General features: G+C 45.8%; 1 protein-coding gene across 1 annotated transcript in view; it reads right to left on the reverse strand.

Moving 5' to 3' along the window:
- The window catches only part of calcr (calcitonin receptor), a 304,999-nt gene that overhangs the window by 113,429 nt on the left and 171,807 nt on the right, over positions 1-19,763 (reverse strand). Inside the window, exons 8-9 of the mRNA XM_078237649.1 lie at positions 14,638-14,750; positions 13,377-13,468 (exon numbers count right to left, since the gene is read on the reverse strand). Of these exons, the coding sequence (XP_078093775.1) occupies positions 13,377-13,468; positions 14,638-14,750 (205 nt within the window). The remainder of the gene's footprint in view (positions 1-13,376; positions 13,469-14,637; positions 14,751-19,763) is intronic.

A 19,763-nucleotide genomic window follows, 5' to 3' on the forward strand; every position in this document is an offset into this window, starting at 1 on the left:
CAGGGCAGAGGGGGTGAGGAGAAAAGTCAGGATGGTACATCGAACACGGTAGCACAGTGGTTAGCACTGCTGCTTCACAGCTCCAGGGTCCCGGGATCGATTCCCGGCTCGGGTCACTGTCTGTGTAGAGTTTGCACATTCTCCTCGTGTCTGCGTGGGTTTCCTCCGGGTGCTCCGGTTTCCTCCCACAGTCCAAAGATGTGCGGGTTAGGTTGATTGGCCAGGTTAAAAATTGCCCCTTAGAGTCCTGGGATGTGTAGGTTAGAGGGATTAGCGGGTAAATATGTGGGGGTAGAGCCTGGGTGGGATTGTGGTCGGTGCAGACTCGATGGGCCGAATGGCCTCCTTCTGCACTGTAGGGTTTCTATGATTTCTATGATTTCTATGACAGTAAAGGTTTTACTGGGGATAAGGGCACCAAAGGTGGAAGCAAGAGAGAGATTCGACAAATATTGGGAGAAATGAAGGGCCAAAGCTGAGTTAGTTGTGAATCTGAAAACATTGATGCAAGTTAAAACTCATGCACCATTTCTTTGTCTATCCACTTCATTGTCCCTGATCTGTTCAAGCACTGTCTATCTCCTTAATATTTATCACCCTGGCACACATTTTATTGCCACCAGTAAATTTGAGTAATTAAAATCCATACAGCCCCCTCATTTATGAATAATGGGAAACATAATGGACCCTGGAGTAGACAACTTACTGGCGTACAGCCAGAGCCTTTTTCTTTAATTTCAGCATCCACTTCCCATTGCCAAGCTCATTTTCAATCCAGCCAGCATAATTATCATAGTCATCATAATTAGGATAAAATGTTGCCAGATCAGTCTTCTTTTTAACAAACACTGGTGATTGATAATAGGCTGGTTTTGGAGTCTGGAGACTTTAAAGATGGCAGCTGGGTCCCGATTCCTGGACTTCCAATTTTCACCAGGGCCTTTTAAAGGTGTGGGCTGATTCGGGTTGTGAGCCCACATCCTGCATTCCTGATCTGGCTGGCTCTATTGCGGAGTATTTTTTTATTTGGGCCAGCATTTATTGCTCATCCCTGCGGACATTTAAGAGTCAACTACATTGCTGTGGTTCTGGAGTCAGATGATAGAGACCCTACTGTGCAGAAGGAGGCCATTCGGCCCATTGAGTCTGCACCAACAACAATGCCACCCAGGCCTTATCCCTGTAACCCCACATATTTACCCCGCTAATCCCTCTGATTTACGCATCCCGGAACACTAAGCGGCAATTTAGCATGGCCAAAACAACTAATCCGCACACCTTTGGACTGTGGGAGGAAACCGGAGTACTGGAGGAAACCCACACAGACACGGGGAGAACGTTTAAACTCCACACAAACAGTGACTCAAGCTGGGAATCGAACCCAGGTTCCTGGTGATGTGAAGCAGCAGTACTAACCATTGTGCCACCGTGCCAAACCAGGTAAGGGCAACAGATTTCCTTCCCTACAGATCATTAGTGACCCAGATGGGTTTTCACGACAATGGCATAATGGTCCTCATTGGACTTTTAATTCCAGATTTATATTGGATTCAAACTTCACCATCTTCCACGGTAGGGTTCGAACCCGAGTCCCCAAAGAATTACCATGGATCTCTGGATTACTCATCTCGTGACAATACCACTATGCCAGTGCCTCCTCATAACTGGATTAGGTTTTTCAGGATTCATAATTCATAGCACCTCATGAGGTGTCATGAACTGTAGTCTGCATGAAGAAAATGTTTGAAAGTTAAGTCCAAAACCTCCTCCTCATGGGGCGGCACGGTAGCACAGTGGTTAGCACTGCTGCTTCACAGCTCCAGGGACCTGGGTTCAATTCCCAGCTTGGGTCACTGTCTGTGTGGAGTTTGCATATTCTCCTCGTGTCTGCGTGGGTTTCCTCCGGGTGCTCCGGTTTCCTCCCACAGTCCAAAGATGTGCGGGTTAGATTGATTGGCCATGCTAAAAAAAAATTGCCCTTAGTGTCCTGAGATGTGTAGGTTAGAGAGATTAGTGGGTAAAATATGTAGGGATATGGGGGTAGGGCCTGGGTGGGTTTGTGGTCAGTGCAGACTCGATGGGCCGAATGGCCTCTTTCTGTACTGTAGGGTTTCTATGATTCTATGATTCTCATGCCTCTCATGCTGTATAATGCCCCCACTCACCCACTTTGGCTCCTCATATCCCTGATAAAACCTAATGCCCCCCTGCCCATGCCCTTTGGATGCATGCCAAGGTATTCCCCCCAATCAGCCTCTTTAGTCCTTGATGCCCCCATTGCCAAGATAAGCCCCAGCAAACTCCCATGGCCCCTCATGACCCCCCATGCTCATTCCCCACTATACACTGTAAAGAACCAATGAACCCAATAGGTTAGGTAAAAACAGCTTTAAAAAAACCATTCACTTTGCATATTTAAAACAAAATCTCCTTTTTAGAACAGCACTATAAAAGTGTTAATCATCGAGATATTTAGGAGGAATTTTATGAGAATGATTCTAAGTGTGCAGCTAGTGTAAAAATGAGAGAGTTCCTGATCCATTTTTTTCACACCCAATCTTAATTATTTAGACAATATAAATATGGGCTAGACTGTTTCTAGCTGCTGCAGGCAATGGGCTAGGCTTAATTCACTAGCCAGCCTGTAGAGGGAGCTATTACGCATGTACAGACCTCTGATACTGCACATGCACAATTTCAACAGCAGGGGTCTGACAGACAGAGAGAGCTGTCAGATCCCTGCTGTTGCAGGCAGCCTCACAAACGCTTCCCCCTCACCCACAATTGCAGGCCCCATGGTCAATCGTGAGCCCCACACTGCATGGACATGTAGCCCCCACCATCCCCGACCACCCAGACTGATTGCGCCTCTCTCCCCCCCGATCCAATCACCTGCAGAGTGGCAGCAGGCCCCCTCCTGCCCCAATTGGGCTGTCCCTTCAGGCCCTGCCCCTATTAGCCTTGCCCCTAGTCCCCAAAGGCCCCGACCCCCATTGTCCCCCCCCATAGGCCTCACCCTCAAGTTATCCAGTGGGCATTGCCAAGGTGCCAAGCTTGCAGTGCCAAGGTGCCAGGGTGAATCTGCCAGGCTGGCACTGCCCAAGAGACACCCCCCCTTTCCCTCGACCTCCCCAGCTGACTGATTAAGTGCCAGGCTCACTAAACAGATGCAATTGAACATTATAATAAATTTGAATAATTATTCAGCCTCTTGCCCATTTCCGGTGAGAGGTTGACCTCGCTGGAAATCCGGCTCTCATAAGATCACGAGAGGTGAGAAATCGGGCATGATCCTGATTTCTCGGCTCCCACACGATTTTACCGGCTCGCTCATACTGGGTGAGTGGGGCATTTTTGATTTGACATGGATGTCACTGGTGGGTCAGCATTTATTTATTGCCCATCCCTAGTTGCCCGAGGGCAGTTGAAAGTTGCCACATTGCTGTGGCCCTGGAGTCACATGTAGGCCAGACCAGGTAAGGTCGGCAGATTTCCTTCTCTGAAGGACATTAGGGCATTTCATCCATCTATGATGATGCCTAGATAACTCATCCACTGAGTTAGAAGCTGCAGGTACAGCAATTAATTAGGAAGACAAATGCAGTGTTGGCCTTGGTGGAGTCTTGCTACAACTGCATTGGTGAGACCACACCTGTGTAGAGTTTTGATCTCCTTATATAGATTGAAATGATGATGCAATTGATCTATTTTCAGCTGCATATTATGATTTGCTATGAGAGTGAACATGAGACACAATCGGATTAAATCAAATAGCGACTATTGGATTTTCTAGTTTGATTTTTATGGGAACACAAGATTTAAGGGAATAAAAAAGTAAAGTTCAAATCACGTGTGAACACTAAATCAATATAAAATGTTTTTTGTGCTGCAGGTCATAGGTGACTATGAATGTGTAATCATAAGTGGTCAAGAAACAGTTCAATGGTATGAATACCTAGAATCATAGAATCCCTATAGTGCAGAAGGAGCCTGCATCGACAACAATCCCACCCGAGCCCTATGCCCATAACCCCATGTATTTAGCCTGCTAATCCTCCTGACACTAAGGGGCAATTTAGCATGACCAACCAACCTAACACGCACATCTTTGGATAGTGGGAGGAAACCGGAACACCCGGAGGAAACCCACACAGACACAGGGAGAATGTGCAAACTCCACACAGTCACCTGAGGCTGGAATTGAATCTGGGTCCCTGGCGCTGTGAGGCGGCAGTGCTAACTGTGCCACTGTACCGGAAACTAAGGTTATCAAAACACTTACAGGACGGACCTCATTAAGGGAACCTTGAAACTTCTCCTGATTTAATGGGGGTCATCATTTGAACTTGGGGAGTGAGAAGCTTTCAAATTGTTTTAAAATGCACTTGTTTTATGTTTATCAAATACATAGGATGTTTGGGTCTCTTGTAACAGCCAAACATGGTATTTTGAAATACTTCATAGGGACTCTGTCCATAAGGAGTGACATTGCCTTTGACCAGAGTTGACTATGCAGTGAGCAACCAATCTCTGAACGACACAGGCTTTGAACACATGTAAGAAAAGTACACCTTTCCTGCCCTTTTCTATCCCCCATATGTAGGCCAACATGTCAGAAAATACATTTGTTCCCTGGGCATCTGATCAGTGCTGCTGGTTGTGAACATAGACTTGGGAATTGTGATTATTGTTCTGGGATCGTGTAACCTTTAGATTTCTGGTTGAATTAAAGGCTTGGGTGAAAGAGACAGGTAGTTTTATTATGTGTTAATGCGAAGAGATAAAGAGATTAAGGGGGAAGACTGGAGACTGTATGAAAACTTCAGCTTCAGATAACTGGATGTGAAAAACCTTTGATTTCACAGTTTAAAGTAGGACAGGCAAGCTGGATTTTTAAAAAAAATCTTTCACGGGATGTGGGCATCATCGCTGGCTGGGTGAGCATTTATTTCACATTCCCCATTGCCTTTGAAAAGCTGGTGATGAGCTGAATGGATGACAGAGGCCAGGTATCCTGTAGCTTAAAAGATAAGCTACGAACTGGATTATGAGGGTCCTCCTTCTGTGGGGTATTTATAAAATGAAGACACGATTGAATGGAAATAAATCAATTTGCAGGTATTTTCATTAATAGATCCTGCATGATTTTCTTCACCTGTACATTAGCAATAGGTTTCAGTAAATTAGTTTGAGAATTTTATAACCCTATATATACCTTTGCTCGTGTCATTATTTATTTGATTCAAGCCTAAATCTTCGTAACAGTTCGACTGTTACAGATTGGTACTTGAAAGGGACTTGAAAAACAAAAATAGCAGGCAGAAGTATAGACGGTGTGGTAAAACTATTTGTGACATGGAAAGCGCCTTAGCAAAATAAGGAATGTGAAAGGACTAAGGTCAAAGAGGAAGATTGGCAGAGGGATAAAGTGAGTTATGAGAAAGAGAGAGGAAAGTTGTGTGTTGTGAACCAGAAGTCAGAGAATCAATGGGTGAGATTTTCCTGTCCCGCCCACCACGGGGATTGTCAGCGAAATGTCTGCTGACTTTGGGAGGGAATTTCCTGTGGTGGTGGGCATGACTGGAAAACCCCTCCCTTTGTTGGGATAAGATAGGGGAATTGATGCCAGTTGTGAAAAGGTGTACAGCAGAGCATGGAGGAAAAATAAATTTAAATAGCTGCCCAGAGCTTAGCATGGTATTGAGAGAAATTTAATCAAGGTTGGAATTTTCTGGTCATTCACGCCAGTGGGATCTTCCAGTCCCACCAATGGTGAGACCCCGCCGCGGGTTTCTCAGGGGGTGCATACAACGGGAAATCCTGTTGACAGCGGCGGGACCAGAAGATTCCGCCATCAGCCACTAAAGTCCACGACTGCCACAGCAAAACATGCTGCGAAACATGGCAGGGGGGAGGAATTCCCACCCAATGAGTAACTCCTGTTACTTTGTGTATCCACTTAGTATCTGTGTCACCAAATTACAAGCTATTTAAGCCTCCGTGGTCTGGTTTTGGATGTTGTTCTAAATTATACGTTCAATGTGTGTATATATCATGGTTGAGATTTTAAACTGGTTCATATTTAAATTTATTTCCCTGTAGAACTCAAGATTTGGGGATATATTTGGTCAGGGATTTTCACAGTAACTTCATTGCAGTGTTAATGTAACCCTACTTGTGACTAATAAATTAAACTTTACTTTAACTTTACTTTTTAACTTGACTTTATAGGGGTTCACATTTCTAGGATGAATAACAGTATGAAAGTGTGCCTGTGTCAATTTAACATCATGTAAAGTTAAATTGTGGATCTGTGGGAACGCAATGCAAAGTTACACGTGAGAATTGGAGGTGTGGGCTAAAGGGATTAGAAATTAATGTTGGGATTTTATTGTGTTGTCACAACTCTCCCAGATAAAAGAAGAGAATGTAATGTGTTTCGATGAGAATGTGTTTGAGATTTTGAATCAGTACAGAATGGTTACTGCAGATAACACTGGGAATTGGAGATTGGTTTCAGGGGATAAAAAAGATAAGTTAAAATGAAAAGATGGAAAAAGGAAAATTCTGGGCGTGTTTTGGGGTGATGAAAGGCAACACGCCGTTTCCTGACGGCAGGAGCTTATGGATTGTTTGCAGAGTTTCCCATTAAATATACCCCTCACTGTCAGAAAACCCACAGTGGGCCGTGGCGTTGGCAGGACCGTAAGATCCCAGCAGCGTAAATGGCAGCAAGGTTTCAGCATTTGTTTTTTTAAACTGATTAGAGAGTAGAGGTTGTAGTGTTTTGTCTCTCTAAGAATGTGTCTGTTGCGGTTGAGATTGCTGTTTTAGTTTATATGAGTGCAAATAACTGTATGATTGCATTTTCTTTTGTGAGAAAGCTTACAGATTTCTCTTCATTTTTGGGCTAAGGATGTTTAAGTTTTATTTGTAAAAATTAACTTTTTCTCTGGTTTTTGATTCCAGCCAGAAGACAAGGCAAGAAAGCACATGCCATTTTACCTGCTCGGGTGTGGAATAAAAAGATTTTTGTGGATGATGTTTGTGTGTTTCAAGTTTTAACGTGTTTTCATTCCTGAATTTGTGATTTTGTATAGTGGTTTTGACTCTAAAGTTAAAAAAGAAACTCACAATGAGAGTTGTGAACACAAATTAAAAGAGAAAGTGTGATTACTAAAGTAGATCCTTTAAGCCAAAAGGGTTTAGGTTGCAGTTGGTGGCCAGAGTTACAACTCTGTATATTTAGATAAAAGTGTGGCAATTTTAATGTGTATACAAATTCATGCATGTGAGAACAGGTTCATTACTGTAACTTGGAATTTGAGATATCTGAGTGGATTATGATCTATCCTGAGTTGGGTTCATCTTAGGTTAAAATCTTACGGCAAAACTTGGTTTTGGGAACAAGTGATTGGAGTAGTACTCGGAAATTTGGGCTAAGCAAGGAAAATAATTCAAAAAATGAAAACAAAAGCTTTTCATCATGCTGAAAGAAAACAGGTTGAACTGTTTTGTTGATATCTGTGGGAAGTATTTGTTTCCTGGTAAAAAGGAGACTTGGGGAGAAAAAGGAGAAGTGATGCCATCATGTCCAAATGAAAGCTTTGCATTGCCCCTTTTTACGATTGGCAGGAAAGTTCACCCTTTCTGCTTACAGCTGAAACTACCACACAAAGCCCAAAACTTTCCGTCCTCATTCACGGCTGGGATTTTTCGGAGCCGCTGAAAGTGAATGGAGTTTTGGCTAGAACACCAAATTTTCCCGTTCTCGCCACAATAAGGCCAGAGAATCCCGCCCAATGTTTAATTTGTTGAATGAAAATTTGTACACGTTGGGAATTATGAATTGTCAGATATGGATGGATGAATTAACCTATTCCACCTGGAGTATAATGGGTCTGCTGTGTCCTTTTTGTTTACAGGTGACTGAACATCTGCAAGTACAAGTTTCCAGCAGTTTCAAAATTTAAGAATTTTATAATCCTATAAATTTGGCAGCAGCATTATTTATTCTGTATAAAGCTGAACCCTCGGAATAATTCAGGTGTTCCACAATTGTACTGAAAATAGTTCAGGGAAGATACACTCGGCTGATATTAGGGAAAGGGTTATCTTATGAATGAAAGGTTGAGCAGATTGCGCCTATACTCATTGAAGTTTAGAAGAATGTGAGGTTATCTTCTGGGAACATACATGATTCTGGGAAGGCTTGACAGGATGTTTCCTTTCATGGGGGAGTCCAGACTAGGGGGCACAGTTGCTCTCCCATTTAAGATGGAGATGAGTAGGAAATTCTTCTCTCAGTGGGTCATTAGTCTTTGCAATTCTCTTCCACAGATAGCAGTGAAGGCCAGTAGATTAATGAATATATCCAAAGCTGGGTTAGACAGATTTTTGATTGGCAAGGAATTCAAGGGTTGTGGGGAACAGGCAAGAATGTGTGGTTACGGCCACATCAGACCAGTCACGATTTATTGAATCGTTGAGTAGGCTTGATGGACTGAATGGCCTATTCCTGCTCCGATTACTTATGACCTTATATATTGTAAAACTTAATTGCTTTAGAATCCAAGTAAATTAAACTTACTAAACAGTTCTGTTCACCATTCTGTCTCCACAAATAATTCTGATAGATGTGTGAAGGATGGTCAATTTCTTCTAAATTGATGATGACTACCACTTATAGCCCTTACACTCATTCTAATAAATATTGAAATATCATATAAATTGCTCCCCATTACTTTTCCACTTATTGAGCTCAAACTAATAGCTCTGAATTCCCCAATTCATGTCTCACTTGTTTCTTGACTATACAGATTGTACTTCCTCTCTCAGTCCTCAAACCACTGGGCCGGAGGTTCCGCTTTGGGGGCTATTGGCAAAAAGAGTGAAAATTATACTTGAAATTTCCTGAAGTGGCGCCATGTTCACATTTCCTATCAAGCATATTTGCATACACACAAATGTAAAATCTTCCCTGAACTAATACAATTTATAAATGTAATAGAATGTAATTATTTATTGTTCATCTTGCCTTAAACATATTCCAAGATGTATTTAAAAGCAGTCACCTGGGAGGGAGAGGGGGGTGATTCCAGAGTAGCGCAGCGGGCCAGGAGACTCAAGCAGAGGCCGTGTAGCGGGCTTCCCACTGGGCGTCATGGCCTTCGCGCATCTCCGGTCACCGGATTTTCAGCGTCATCAGCTCCATGTCAGAAATTGGCACGGAGTTGTACAAATTATGCTAATGTTCATTTGCATTTGATTAGCAGGCCTGGGACTGAGGTTTCCCAGCCCACCAGCCTCCCCGCACTCCACCCCCCCCGCCCCGCCCATAGGAATGTTTCACTCCAGCGGGGTTTACAACAGCTCCCCACTAACGGGAAGTTGGTGGCCCGACCCCGCTGGAGTGGAGGGAGGCCACGGAGACTCCCCAGGAAGTTGGGGGTAAGGGGAGGTGCCCCCTGAACATTACCAGCTTGGCAGTGCCAGCCTGGCCCCCCGACACTACCCAAGGGGCAACGTGGCAATGCCCAGGGGGCACCTTGGCACTGCTCAAAGTCCAGTGGGCAGTGCCAAAAGGGCGGGTCGAGAGGGGGCACGGCCTATGGGGGTGGGAATTGGTGGGGGTGAGGGGTCCCATTGCCACTCTACTTGGAGGTGACAGAGGATGGAGGCCAGTGATCGGTGCTGGCCATCAAGGTGGGGGGCTGGCCTGCAAGGGGGAGGTGGGTCGGCAGATAGAGAGGTGGGAGGGGTGGGGTGGATTCGGGGCTAGCCCAGACACATCCGGAAGGCCAGCCATTGGGCTGTGGGGGAGCTCTGCAAGCCAGCGATGCAGGGTCGTGGGGCTGGCCAGCGAGTGAGCTGGCCACCGATTGGGAGGCCGGCAGTGCAGAGCTACTGAGCATGCACCAATCTTGGCGCTGACAGGTCGGTGCGTGTGCAGTGGCTCGCTCAGCGCTATGCTGCCAGCCTCTCCAGCGGGGATAAGCTCTGCCCACTGATTCACGCTGGTGCACTCTGCAGTGCTCAGAGTGTGGGGGAGACTCATTTTGAAAACCTTGCTGAAAAAAACAGTGGGATTTACTCCAGGTTTGGCACTCAGAAATGTTTTTGGAAGAATCCCACCTCTGATGGTTTTAATAGAGCTGTCATCAGTTTATCACAAAAAAATATGCATTTTTAAACAGTGTCTGTTCCACATCATGTGGGTAACTCTTTAAATGTCTGGGGAAAAAAATTATACACAACTGTTTTCTAGTTTCACTGGCACAGAGGAATACTCAGTATGCTACTCAGTTTCTTAGTAGATTAAATGTTTTGAAAATAAAAAACTTCAAAACCTATTAAAAAATGCCACTAGAGCGTCTGCAACCCCCAAAGAATGAGCTTGGTTTGAAAAACCTGCCTGAAAGACTGCAACAGGCAGAAGGCCACGTGCTTATTAAATCAACCTGGGGCTCTGGCCAATTTTGTGGGCAGGGTGATCTCCAAATACAATTTATTAAACTAGATTTAGAGATCACAGAAACTCTACTTAAACTCAGTGGAACTTGCACATAAAATTCTTCGATCTTTGACGTTGGTTTGGCTGATTCAGGGTGACACTCGCAGAAATTCTTGACCACTACCTTCATCTAGCTTTTAAAAAAAACTATCCACCGATTTCACCTTTAACTTAATGATAGGATTTGTGTCATCGGATCCACTGGACCGATATTTTTTTGGCTGACTTTCTTTCATTGTGTTGGAATGTTCTCAGCCCTCTTCAGGAATTCTCTTTGGAGTAATCCAGCCCAGTCATTGGAAAAAAACCTATAACAGCTGGGGTGAAGCTGATAGCTGGAAATGTCTTTGTGTCTGTCCTTTTGATTGTGAGAGCATTCTCCTGGGCCAGTTAAATCTGCAGATTATCCTTATTCAGGGAGGAAAACGTCTTACTTGGAATTTGCATTTCTTTATTTGGCAATGGCAGCTTTGTGTGCATTTAAAATGAATGAAAATATCTCTGAACGTAATTCTTTTCAAAAACCATTGAAGTGGTCAAATAATCCAAAACGTTACGAAAAGGTCATGTTGTGTTTGAAAGCTTGAGGACTGCCTGCCATGGAACACTAAACACCCTGCAAACAGTAACTTGTACTTTGATTGTTTAACAAAGATTCCCAGCATGAAACAGTACATATTTTTTCAGTTGTGTAAATTCCACCTGCCTACAAAGTTCATATTTTCACTGAAGAGTTTCTGTCCATTTCGTTGGTCAGATGTGGGGTGTTTATTGGATGAATACAAAGACAAATATCCTTGAAGTATATAGCTATATCACTCTGCCCCAGTGTGAGAATGGTAGATTATCTTGGCAATATTCTGCGTTTTATTTGATCAGATGTTAAAAGGAATATAGTTAACACTATGAGAAAGGCAAGAGAATCCTGTGGAGATATAAATTGGCATCACTGTAGGTTGACGTCTCAGCAGACAGAAAAATTCAATGGCACATTTGTGCCAAACCAAGTTAATTCAATAATTTATACCAAGACATGTTTTAAAAAGTCCAGCTCATTATGTTAAGGATTTATAATTTTTTTATCTCCTCTTTTGTATACAATGTCCGACTGCACACTGAACTAAAGATTGCACAAGCCCCATGGGTAGGCATCAGGTTGATGGTACACCAGTATCCTGCACCCAGTAGAGTTGAGGCAGACTGTACACAAAGTTCATGCTGCCTGCCCATCATCATGATTGGGGCATGCAACCCAGTATTAAATGCGGTGCTGACTGGCTGCACCTCAGCAGGAGGCCTAGGTACATGTGTACTTGACGCAAGTTACAGCTAGCCTGCACCTCTTAAAGACAGCCTATGCATCTTAAAGTGGAAGTACATTAAGGCTGTAGATCCTGTTTGCGAAGGTCTTTCAGCCTGCAGTCCAAGCAGGTTCTGACCAAAATGAAACTAAAACCTTGAATTTTACTGTGAAAAAAAACTGCCCATGTAGGCATCACCTAACCTGTCAATTATTCACCACCAGCAATTTCAAAAGGGTCATAAAACTCCAGGACACGGCACTAGGCCAGATTAAAAATAAACAAGGTGCTCATTGTATTGCTTCAGCAACATTTAGAGGACACCGGTGCAGACACCATGGCAACAAAACAGAAAGGCCAGGCCTGCTTAAAAAACTGCAGAGAAACATAATTAAAATACATTTCTTAAAGGCACAATATTGTCACTGTATTAAGATCTTTCTAACCATTTTGTCCAGTGTAATCTAGTTCATTTTTCTTGTTTAATAAATTCTTTATTCTTTGTGTTAAAAGTTCATCAGCAGACACCTGTGAATTTGTTCAATAACTTTCCTCCACAATTCCTTAGCAAAAAACAAAGCTAGGTTCTATTAAGCCAGGTTTCAATCTGGAATCTGATTCATCCAGTATCAGCAGCTGGAATCATAACAATTTACTAATCCAATGTATCCTCCACTTTTTATACTAAACCTCCTGAGGTTAGGAAGGACATTGATCCATTTGGCCATTTGGAGAAAGCGTCTGAAGAGAACTTTTCTCCAACAAAGACTGATTTCACCCTTGACCTTCAAATGAATTTTCCACTTCATCAGACATGTCGGTCTGGTTGATTCAGAGCTGAACTGGTTTCAGCCAGTAGTTGTGTTGAATTCAGCTGGAACAACATAATGTATGTTCAGATATATGGTGCTGTCAGGATTAGCCACCAGGCCCAGCTCTCACTGACATTTTTGCCAATTTCCAGGAGAAATGCATTTTTGATGGAATGACCCCTAACCTCCTAACCCGAGAATATTTCCACTATATAGATGATACATTTGCTGTTTCTGAATCTGCATTTGCATGTTGGAATTTCCTTACACACTGTAATGCACTCCATCCTGTGATTCAATTCACCTTTGAACTGGAGAAGTCGATTGAGCTCTCTGTTCTTGATGTGCTGGTTGAGAAACCCATTAATGTGTTCTCTGCTAATCCAATATATGCACTGGCATTCCTCCAGATCCACTTGCAGCAAGATTGGCTTGATCAGCGATCTCATCAATCAGGCTCAAACCACTTCTTTACTGTGCAAGTCTGACTTTGTATTTGGCACATCAACGCTGCCCTGGGGGATGATGGCTAGCCCGGCCAGATCATACACATCTGTGCATCCTCACAAATGGACCAAAGGTTTCAGACCTGAAAAGTGCCGGTCGACCTCAGATTGCTGTGGAAGGGTAAAGTATGTCAAGAATTTGAGCAACAGGAAAAACTAGTTGTTTTACGTTGCTACTATGCATTAGTTATACATTTCTTCATGTTTGGATTGGAAATAACTAGATGAAAGTTGATCTACTTACTTGAAATAGAAGAAAATAACCAGGGAAATCAGTAACGATATAATTGACAGTGTGTGACCCACCACAGCCATATAGTAAAGGATGCGTGCCATCTAATAAGAGGAAAAGATAACATCACTTACAATGGGAAAGCCATGCATCCACAGAACCAATGTCTTTTAAAAAAATATTTATTATTCATTCTCCAAGTATTATTCTGGAATTTAGTTGAAAATTTAAAGTGCACAAATAGGCAACTGAAATGAGTAGAAAAAGTTAATTGCATTGGTGTGATAATTTTCAAAAGATATTTATATTTCCTAGAATCTTTATGGACATTTAATATTATGTAAGTGACTGGGTCAAAATGTGTATTCAAATAAACTATTGTAACATGTTTAAATGTTTCTTGTGGCATTCATCACATATGAGCATTTGTTCAACTTAACCCACTTTACTCTTGAGGGTGTATTTGAAGTTTGTTAAAGAACCAACTTTACTCCAGTTCTAATGATGAATCATATGAAAGGAAACGGAACACAACTAAACAAAAGTTATTGGTGCTAATGGATAAAAGGATACCAACTAAAAGTCTGAGATAACAGTGGGCTGATTTAACATTAGTCCTCATGTGATCCAGGAAATAAAGCACTATAGACATGAAGAAAGAGGAATCAAAATAAGCTTGCTCAATAGACCTTCGCCAAAAAAGTAAGGGGCCACCATTTCTAGAATAAAGAAAGGATAGATTATACGGCCAGTTTCACCCATCTCCCTTTCATTCCCCCCCCACTCAAACACTAAGGTGGTGCAGTGTTAATGAAATGCACTCTGCTTGCTAATGTCTCTCTGCGCCTGAAAACATTATTCTGTAAGAAGTCCCACAACACCGGGTTAGAGTCTGACAGGCTTACTTGGAATCACAAGCTTTTGGAACGCTGCTCCTTCATCAGGTGAGATGTGGGCAAATGTGGCCCAGGGCCACTTAAAGGCCTTAACTTGTCTCCAGGTGGGAAGGCCTCCTGAAAGTCAACCTGTCTACCCCTTGACTTAATCAGGAGGGCTGGGTAAGTGGCAGAATTGCCACCCAGCACCTTCCTACCCGATCTCTCAGTTCTACCATGCCTGGCCGACCCCGCACACCCCCCCCCCGCCCCCCACCACCACCACCGCCCCCCCCCCCACCCCCCGCCCCCCCACCCCACCACCACCCCCTCACCTCCAGGGTGGAGTGTAAAATTCTACTTATATGGATGCTGAGTTAATGGTCAATAAGACTTACCTTTATTTTATAATCTGTGAATTTGTTACAAAACGTATAGTTGGACCAAGTTCGATTGGTTTCCGGATGTTTAAACCAGTTCCCCGTTTCATCACAATATTTTGTAGCTTTTTCTGGAAAGAAAGTAAAGACGAGATTTCAGCAACTGTTCCATTTTACAAACAAAGAGAAGTGAACATAAACTAGACCTATGCTGTCTACTCTAAATAATCCAAATCTGCTTTTATGTAAAGAAAATTGAATTATCCAAGTATCTGAATTTGGCAATGTAACCATTACAATAAGTTGGGAATTTGATGCTCAAGTTTCCCCATCACTGATGTCAGGCTAACTGGCCTACAGTTGAAAGGTTTACCCATCTGCTCTTTTTTAAATAGAGATGTAACCGTTGCAATTTCCAGTTCCTTGACACCCAGTGCCCCTCAAGTACTGTCTCACCATCCTCCCAATATCTAATGAAAATTAGAGGATTGGGGCCAGAATTTCAGCTCTTACTTCCCTCAGTAACTCCGGTTGCATCCCATTTGGACAGGGTGAGTTCTCTATTTGGAGAACTACCAAGCTTTTCAATGCTTCTTTTTAACATTGCTAACCCAACAATTATTGGTAATGTCTCTTCCTTTCTGTTGCATTGGCAACATCAGCTTCTCTAGCAGACACATTGTGGTGAACCATCGTTGGTTACCACTGTGGGGTTATTCCAATGTTACTGTTGGGTTAGGGTGTTGCCACTGTGGGGTTGTTATAATGTTGTTGTTGGGTTAGGGTGTTTACACTGTGGGATTAATATACCTGTGGTGGATGCTGTTATGGCACATCCCGGTCGGGCCCCGCCTCCTGGGGAGAGGTATAAGACCCTCTGCTCAGGCGGGACCCCTCCAGTCTGGATTGGTGTACTCGTGTTAGATAGTTCCATTGTTTGTCAATAAAAGCCTTCAATCGCTGAAGCCTTGTACCTCGTGCTTGATTGTCGCGCATCAATTTTATTGACAAACACAAAACTCTCAACAGTAAAGAGAGTATGGAGCAAATGCTGAAACCAGAGCGTCTGACGCTGGACCCACGTGCGGTCGGTGCCTCTAACACCTTCGACCACTGGCTGAAGTGTTTCGAGGACTACCTGGCGGCCTCTGCAGCAGTTACTACGGACGACGACAGACTCCAGGTCCTCCACGCGAGGGTAAGCGACACGGTCTATCTCGCGATTCGTGCGGCCACCACTTACCCGAGGGCCATCGAGCTCTTGAAAAAACGATACACGAGACCACCCAACGAGATTCACGCTCGTTACCTCCTCGCTACACGACGTCGGCAGTCGGGCGAAACCATGGAGGATTACGCCAATGAGCTCTTGCAGCTTGCCAGGGGCTGCGACTGCAAAGCTGTGTCGGCTGAGCAGTACATGTACGACCTCGCCCGAGATGCGTTTGTAGCAGGGGTAGGGTCCTCGTACATCCGGCTTAAACTACTGGAGAAAGGGAACCTCAACCTGACCCAAGCGATGGAGATGGCTGAGATGCTGGAGGCAGCGTCGAAAAGCTTGGCTCTGTACCCCGAAGACCACGTGGAGACAACGTGGCAGGAGCAAGCACAAATCCCTCCTCGCCCCACGGGCTCGCGCTCCCATATCGACCTGACGACGGCGGCAGCTCCAGGCGGCCAGCGGTGCTATTTTTGCGGAGGAGCCAAGCATCCACGGCAACAGTGTCCAGCTAAAACAGTGATCTGCAGTCAGTGCGGTAAAAAGGGGCACTACGCGAAAGTCTGCAGATCGAAGCCCAAGAACGGCAGTGCAGCCTGTGACCCTCCAGAGCGGAGACAATCTCCTTCGGCGTCGCAGTATCCACGAGGTCCGACCACGTGCGAATCCAGGACGACGCCATCGTGCCTGGCGGAGGAGGAAGATGACCACCAGGAGTCGCTACGCTTGGCGCCCTCACCCACGTGCGATTCATGGGGGCGGCCATCGTGGTCGACGACGACCAGGAGCGACCAGCAGGGGTCCTCAGTATCAACCTCGGCTGCCTGCAGTGACGTCCAAGGGCCAACGGTGGCGTCGATCTCTCTGGACCAGACAAAGCATCACAGGCTTGACTGTTCGATGATGAACATCAAGGTAAATGGTCGTACTGTGTATTGTCTGTTTGACGGTGGGAGCACCGAGAGTTTTATTCACCCTGACACTGCAAAGAGGTGTGGACTCCGGGTTCTACCTGCCAAACAGACAATTTCTATGGCATCACGGTCCCGGTCTGTACCGATCCAAGGACATTGTATGGTAACCCTGGAGGTGCAGGGCACAATTTACGAGCGATACAGGCTCCTTGTGTTGCCGCACCTTTGCGCGCCAATTCTCCTCGGACTAAACTTTATGGTCCACATGAAGAGTGTGATCCTACGGTACGGTGGGCCACTCCCTTCGCTGGCAGTAGGGAATCAGCCGCAGCCTCCAAATTGTCCAAAGCGCCCCGCATGCAATCTTTTCACACTAAAGATCACCACACCTTCTTTATTTAAGAATCTGGTACCAGGCTGCAAGCCCATCGCTACTAAAAGTAGGCATTACAGCGCTGAAGACCGGATCTTCATTAGATCTGAGGTTCAGCGGCTCCTCAAAGAAGGGATCATACAGCCCAGTGCTAGTCCGTGGAGAGCGCAGGTCGTGGTGGTTAAAAGCGGGAACAAACCCCGGATGGTCATCGACTATAGTCAGACCATTAACCGTTATACGCAGCTGGATGCGTATCCTCTCCCGCACATATCTGATATGGTCAATCAGATTGCGCAGTACCGGGTGTTCTCCACCATAGACCTTAAGTCCGCCTACCACCAACTCCCCATCCGCCCAGAGGACCGACAATATATGGCTTTTGAGGCGGATGGTCGTCTGTATCAGTTTCTTAGGGTTCCATTTGGTGTCACCAATGGGGTCTCGGTCTTCCAGCGTGCTATGGACCGAATGGTGGACCAGAACGGGTTGCGGGCTACCTTCCTGTACCTGGATAACGTCACCATCTGCGGCCATGACCAGCAGGACCATGACACAAACCTCCAGAACTTTCTGCGCACTGTGTCTCGCCTGAATCAGGGAGAAGTGTGTATTCCGTACGCGCAGGTTAGCTATCCTGGGATACGTGGTGGAAAACGGGGTCATCGGCCCTGATCCAGACCGTATGCGCCCCCTTACGGAACTTCCCTTGCCCGCTAGCGCAAAAGCACTGAGGAGATGCCTCGGCTTTTTTTCTTATTATGCGCAGTGGGTCCCCAATTACGCGGACAAAGCCCGTCCGCTCATCAAGTCCACGACGTTCCCACTCACGCCGGAGGCCCAATTGGCCTTCAAGGCTTTGAAAAGTGACATTGCGAAAGCCACGATGCACGCGGTGGATGAATCCATCCCTTTTCAGGTGGAAAGTGATGCATCAGATTTCGCCCTGGCCGCCACACTGAACCAGGCAGGCAGGCCCGTCGCGTTTTTTTCCCGCACCCTTCAAGGTCCCGAAATTCGGCATTCAGCGGTGGAGAAGGAGGCTCAGGCTATTGTGGAGGCCATCAGACACTGGCGCCATTACCTGGCGGGGAAGCGGTTCACCCTGATCACGGATCAACGATCCGTGGCGTTTATGTTCAGTAATACGCAGAGGGGCAAGATCAAGAATGATAAGATCTTGCGGTGGAGAATTGAGCTCTCCACCTATAATTACGATATTATGTATCGTCCAGGGAAACTCAATGAGCCCTCGGATGCCCTCTCGCGCGGAACATGCGCTATCATGCAGGAGGACCGCTTGAACGCCCTCCATAATGACCTGTGCCATCCTGGGGTCACTCGGCTCTACCACTTCATAAAAGCCCGTAACCTGCCCTACTCGGTGGAGGATGTCAGGTCTGTAATGAGAAGCTGTCGGATTTGCGCAGAATGCAAACCGCACTTTTATCGACCTGACCGGGCACAATTGGTCAAGGCCACTCGCCCCTTCGAGAGGCTGAGTGTGGATTTTAAGGGCCCCCTTCCCTCAACGGACCGGAATGTGTATTTTCTCAATATCATAGATGAATACTCCCGGTTCCCGTTTGTTGTCCCCTGTGCGGACACGTCGACTGCCACAGTGATTAAGGCATTCAGTGATCTTTTTACCCTGTTCGGGTACCCCTGCTACATACATAGCGACAGGGGCTCGTCGTTCATGAGTAACGACTTGAGGCAATTCCTGCTCTCATACGGGATTGCCTCTAGTAGAACCACGAGCTACAACCCTAGGGGTAACGGACAGGTGGAGAGGGAGAATGCTACAGTCTGGAAGGCTGTCCTATTGGCGCTGAAGTCCAGGGGCCTTCCAGTCTCCCGTTGGCAGGAGGTCCTTCCAAATGCGCTTCATTCCATTCGCTCCCTCCTGTGTACGGCAACCAATGCTACTCCCTACGAGAGGATGTTCTCATTCCCTCGGAAGTCATCCTCGGGGGTCTCCTTACCAGCCTGGTTGACGTACCCAGGACCCGTCCTTCTGCGGCGACATGTGAGGGCCCGCAAGTCCGACCCCTTGGTCGAACCGGTCCAACTCCTCCACGCCAACCCTCAGTATGCCTATGTGGCATATCCTGACGGGCGAGAGGACACAGTCTCGATTCGAGACCTGGCGCCCGCAGGGGACGTAGCAACTCCTGTCGCTCTATACCCCCTGTCACGAACCCCCTTTCACTTCTTTCTTCCCCAGACATGGCGCGGTCAGCACCGGGACCAGTGCATAACAGTTATACTCCCATGTACAGCTTGCCTGAGACTCGGAGATCAGCGCCACCACAGAAGGTACCAGGATCCCCTGCACCACCGCTTCACCAGGGTCAACCGGCCCGTGAGTCCTCGAGGGGACAGCCGGACGCTGTTTTGGAGAGAACGCCACCGCAAGCACCTGCTCCGGTGTCGCAACCGGTGTTGAGGAGATCACAGCGACAGTGCGGTCCTCCAGACCGTCTGGACTTGTAGATTTTGTATATATGTAATCTGTTTTCGCACCCCGCGGCCTTTGTTTTCAAAGGAGGGGTGAATGTGGTGAACCATCGTTGGTTACCACTGTGGGGTTATTCCAATGTTACTGTTGGGTTAGGGTGTTGCCACTGTGGGGTTG

Source organism: Mustelus asterias, chromosome 2, assembly GCF_964213995.1.
Source record: "Mustelus asterias chromosome 2, sMusAst1.hap1.1, whole genome shotgun sequence".
Lineage (NCBI taxonomy): Eukaryota > Metazoa > Chordata > Chondrichthyes > Carcharhiniformes > Triakidae > Mustelus > Mustelus asterias.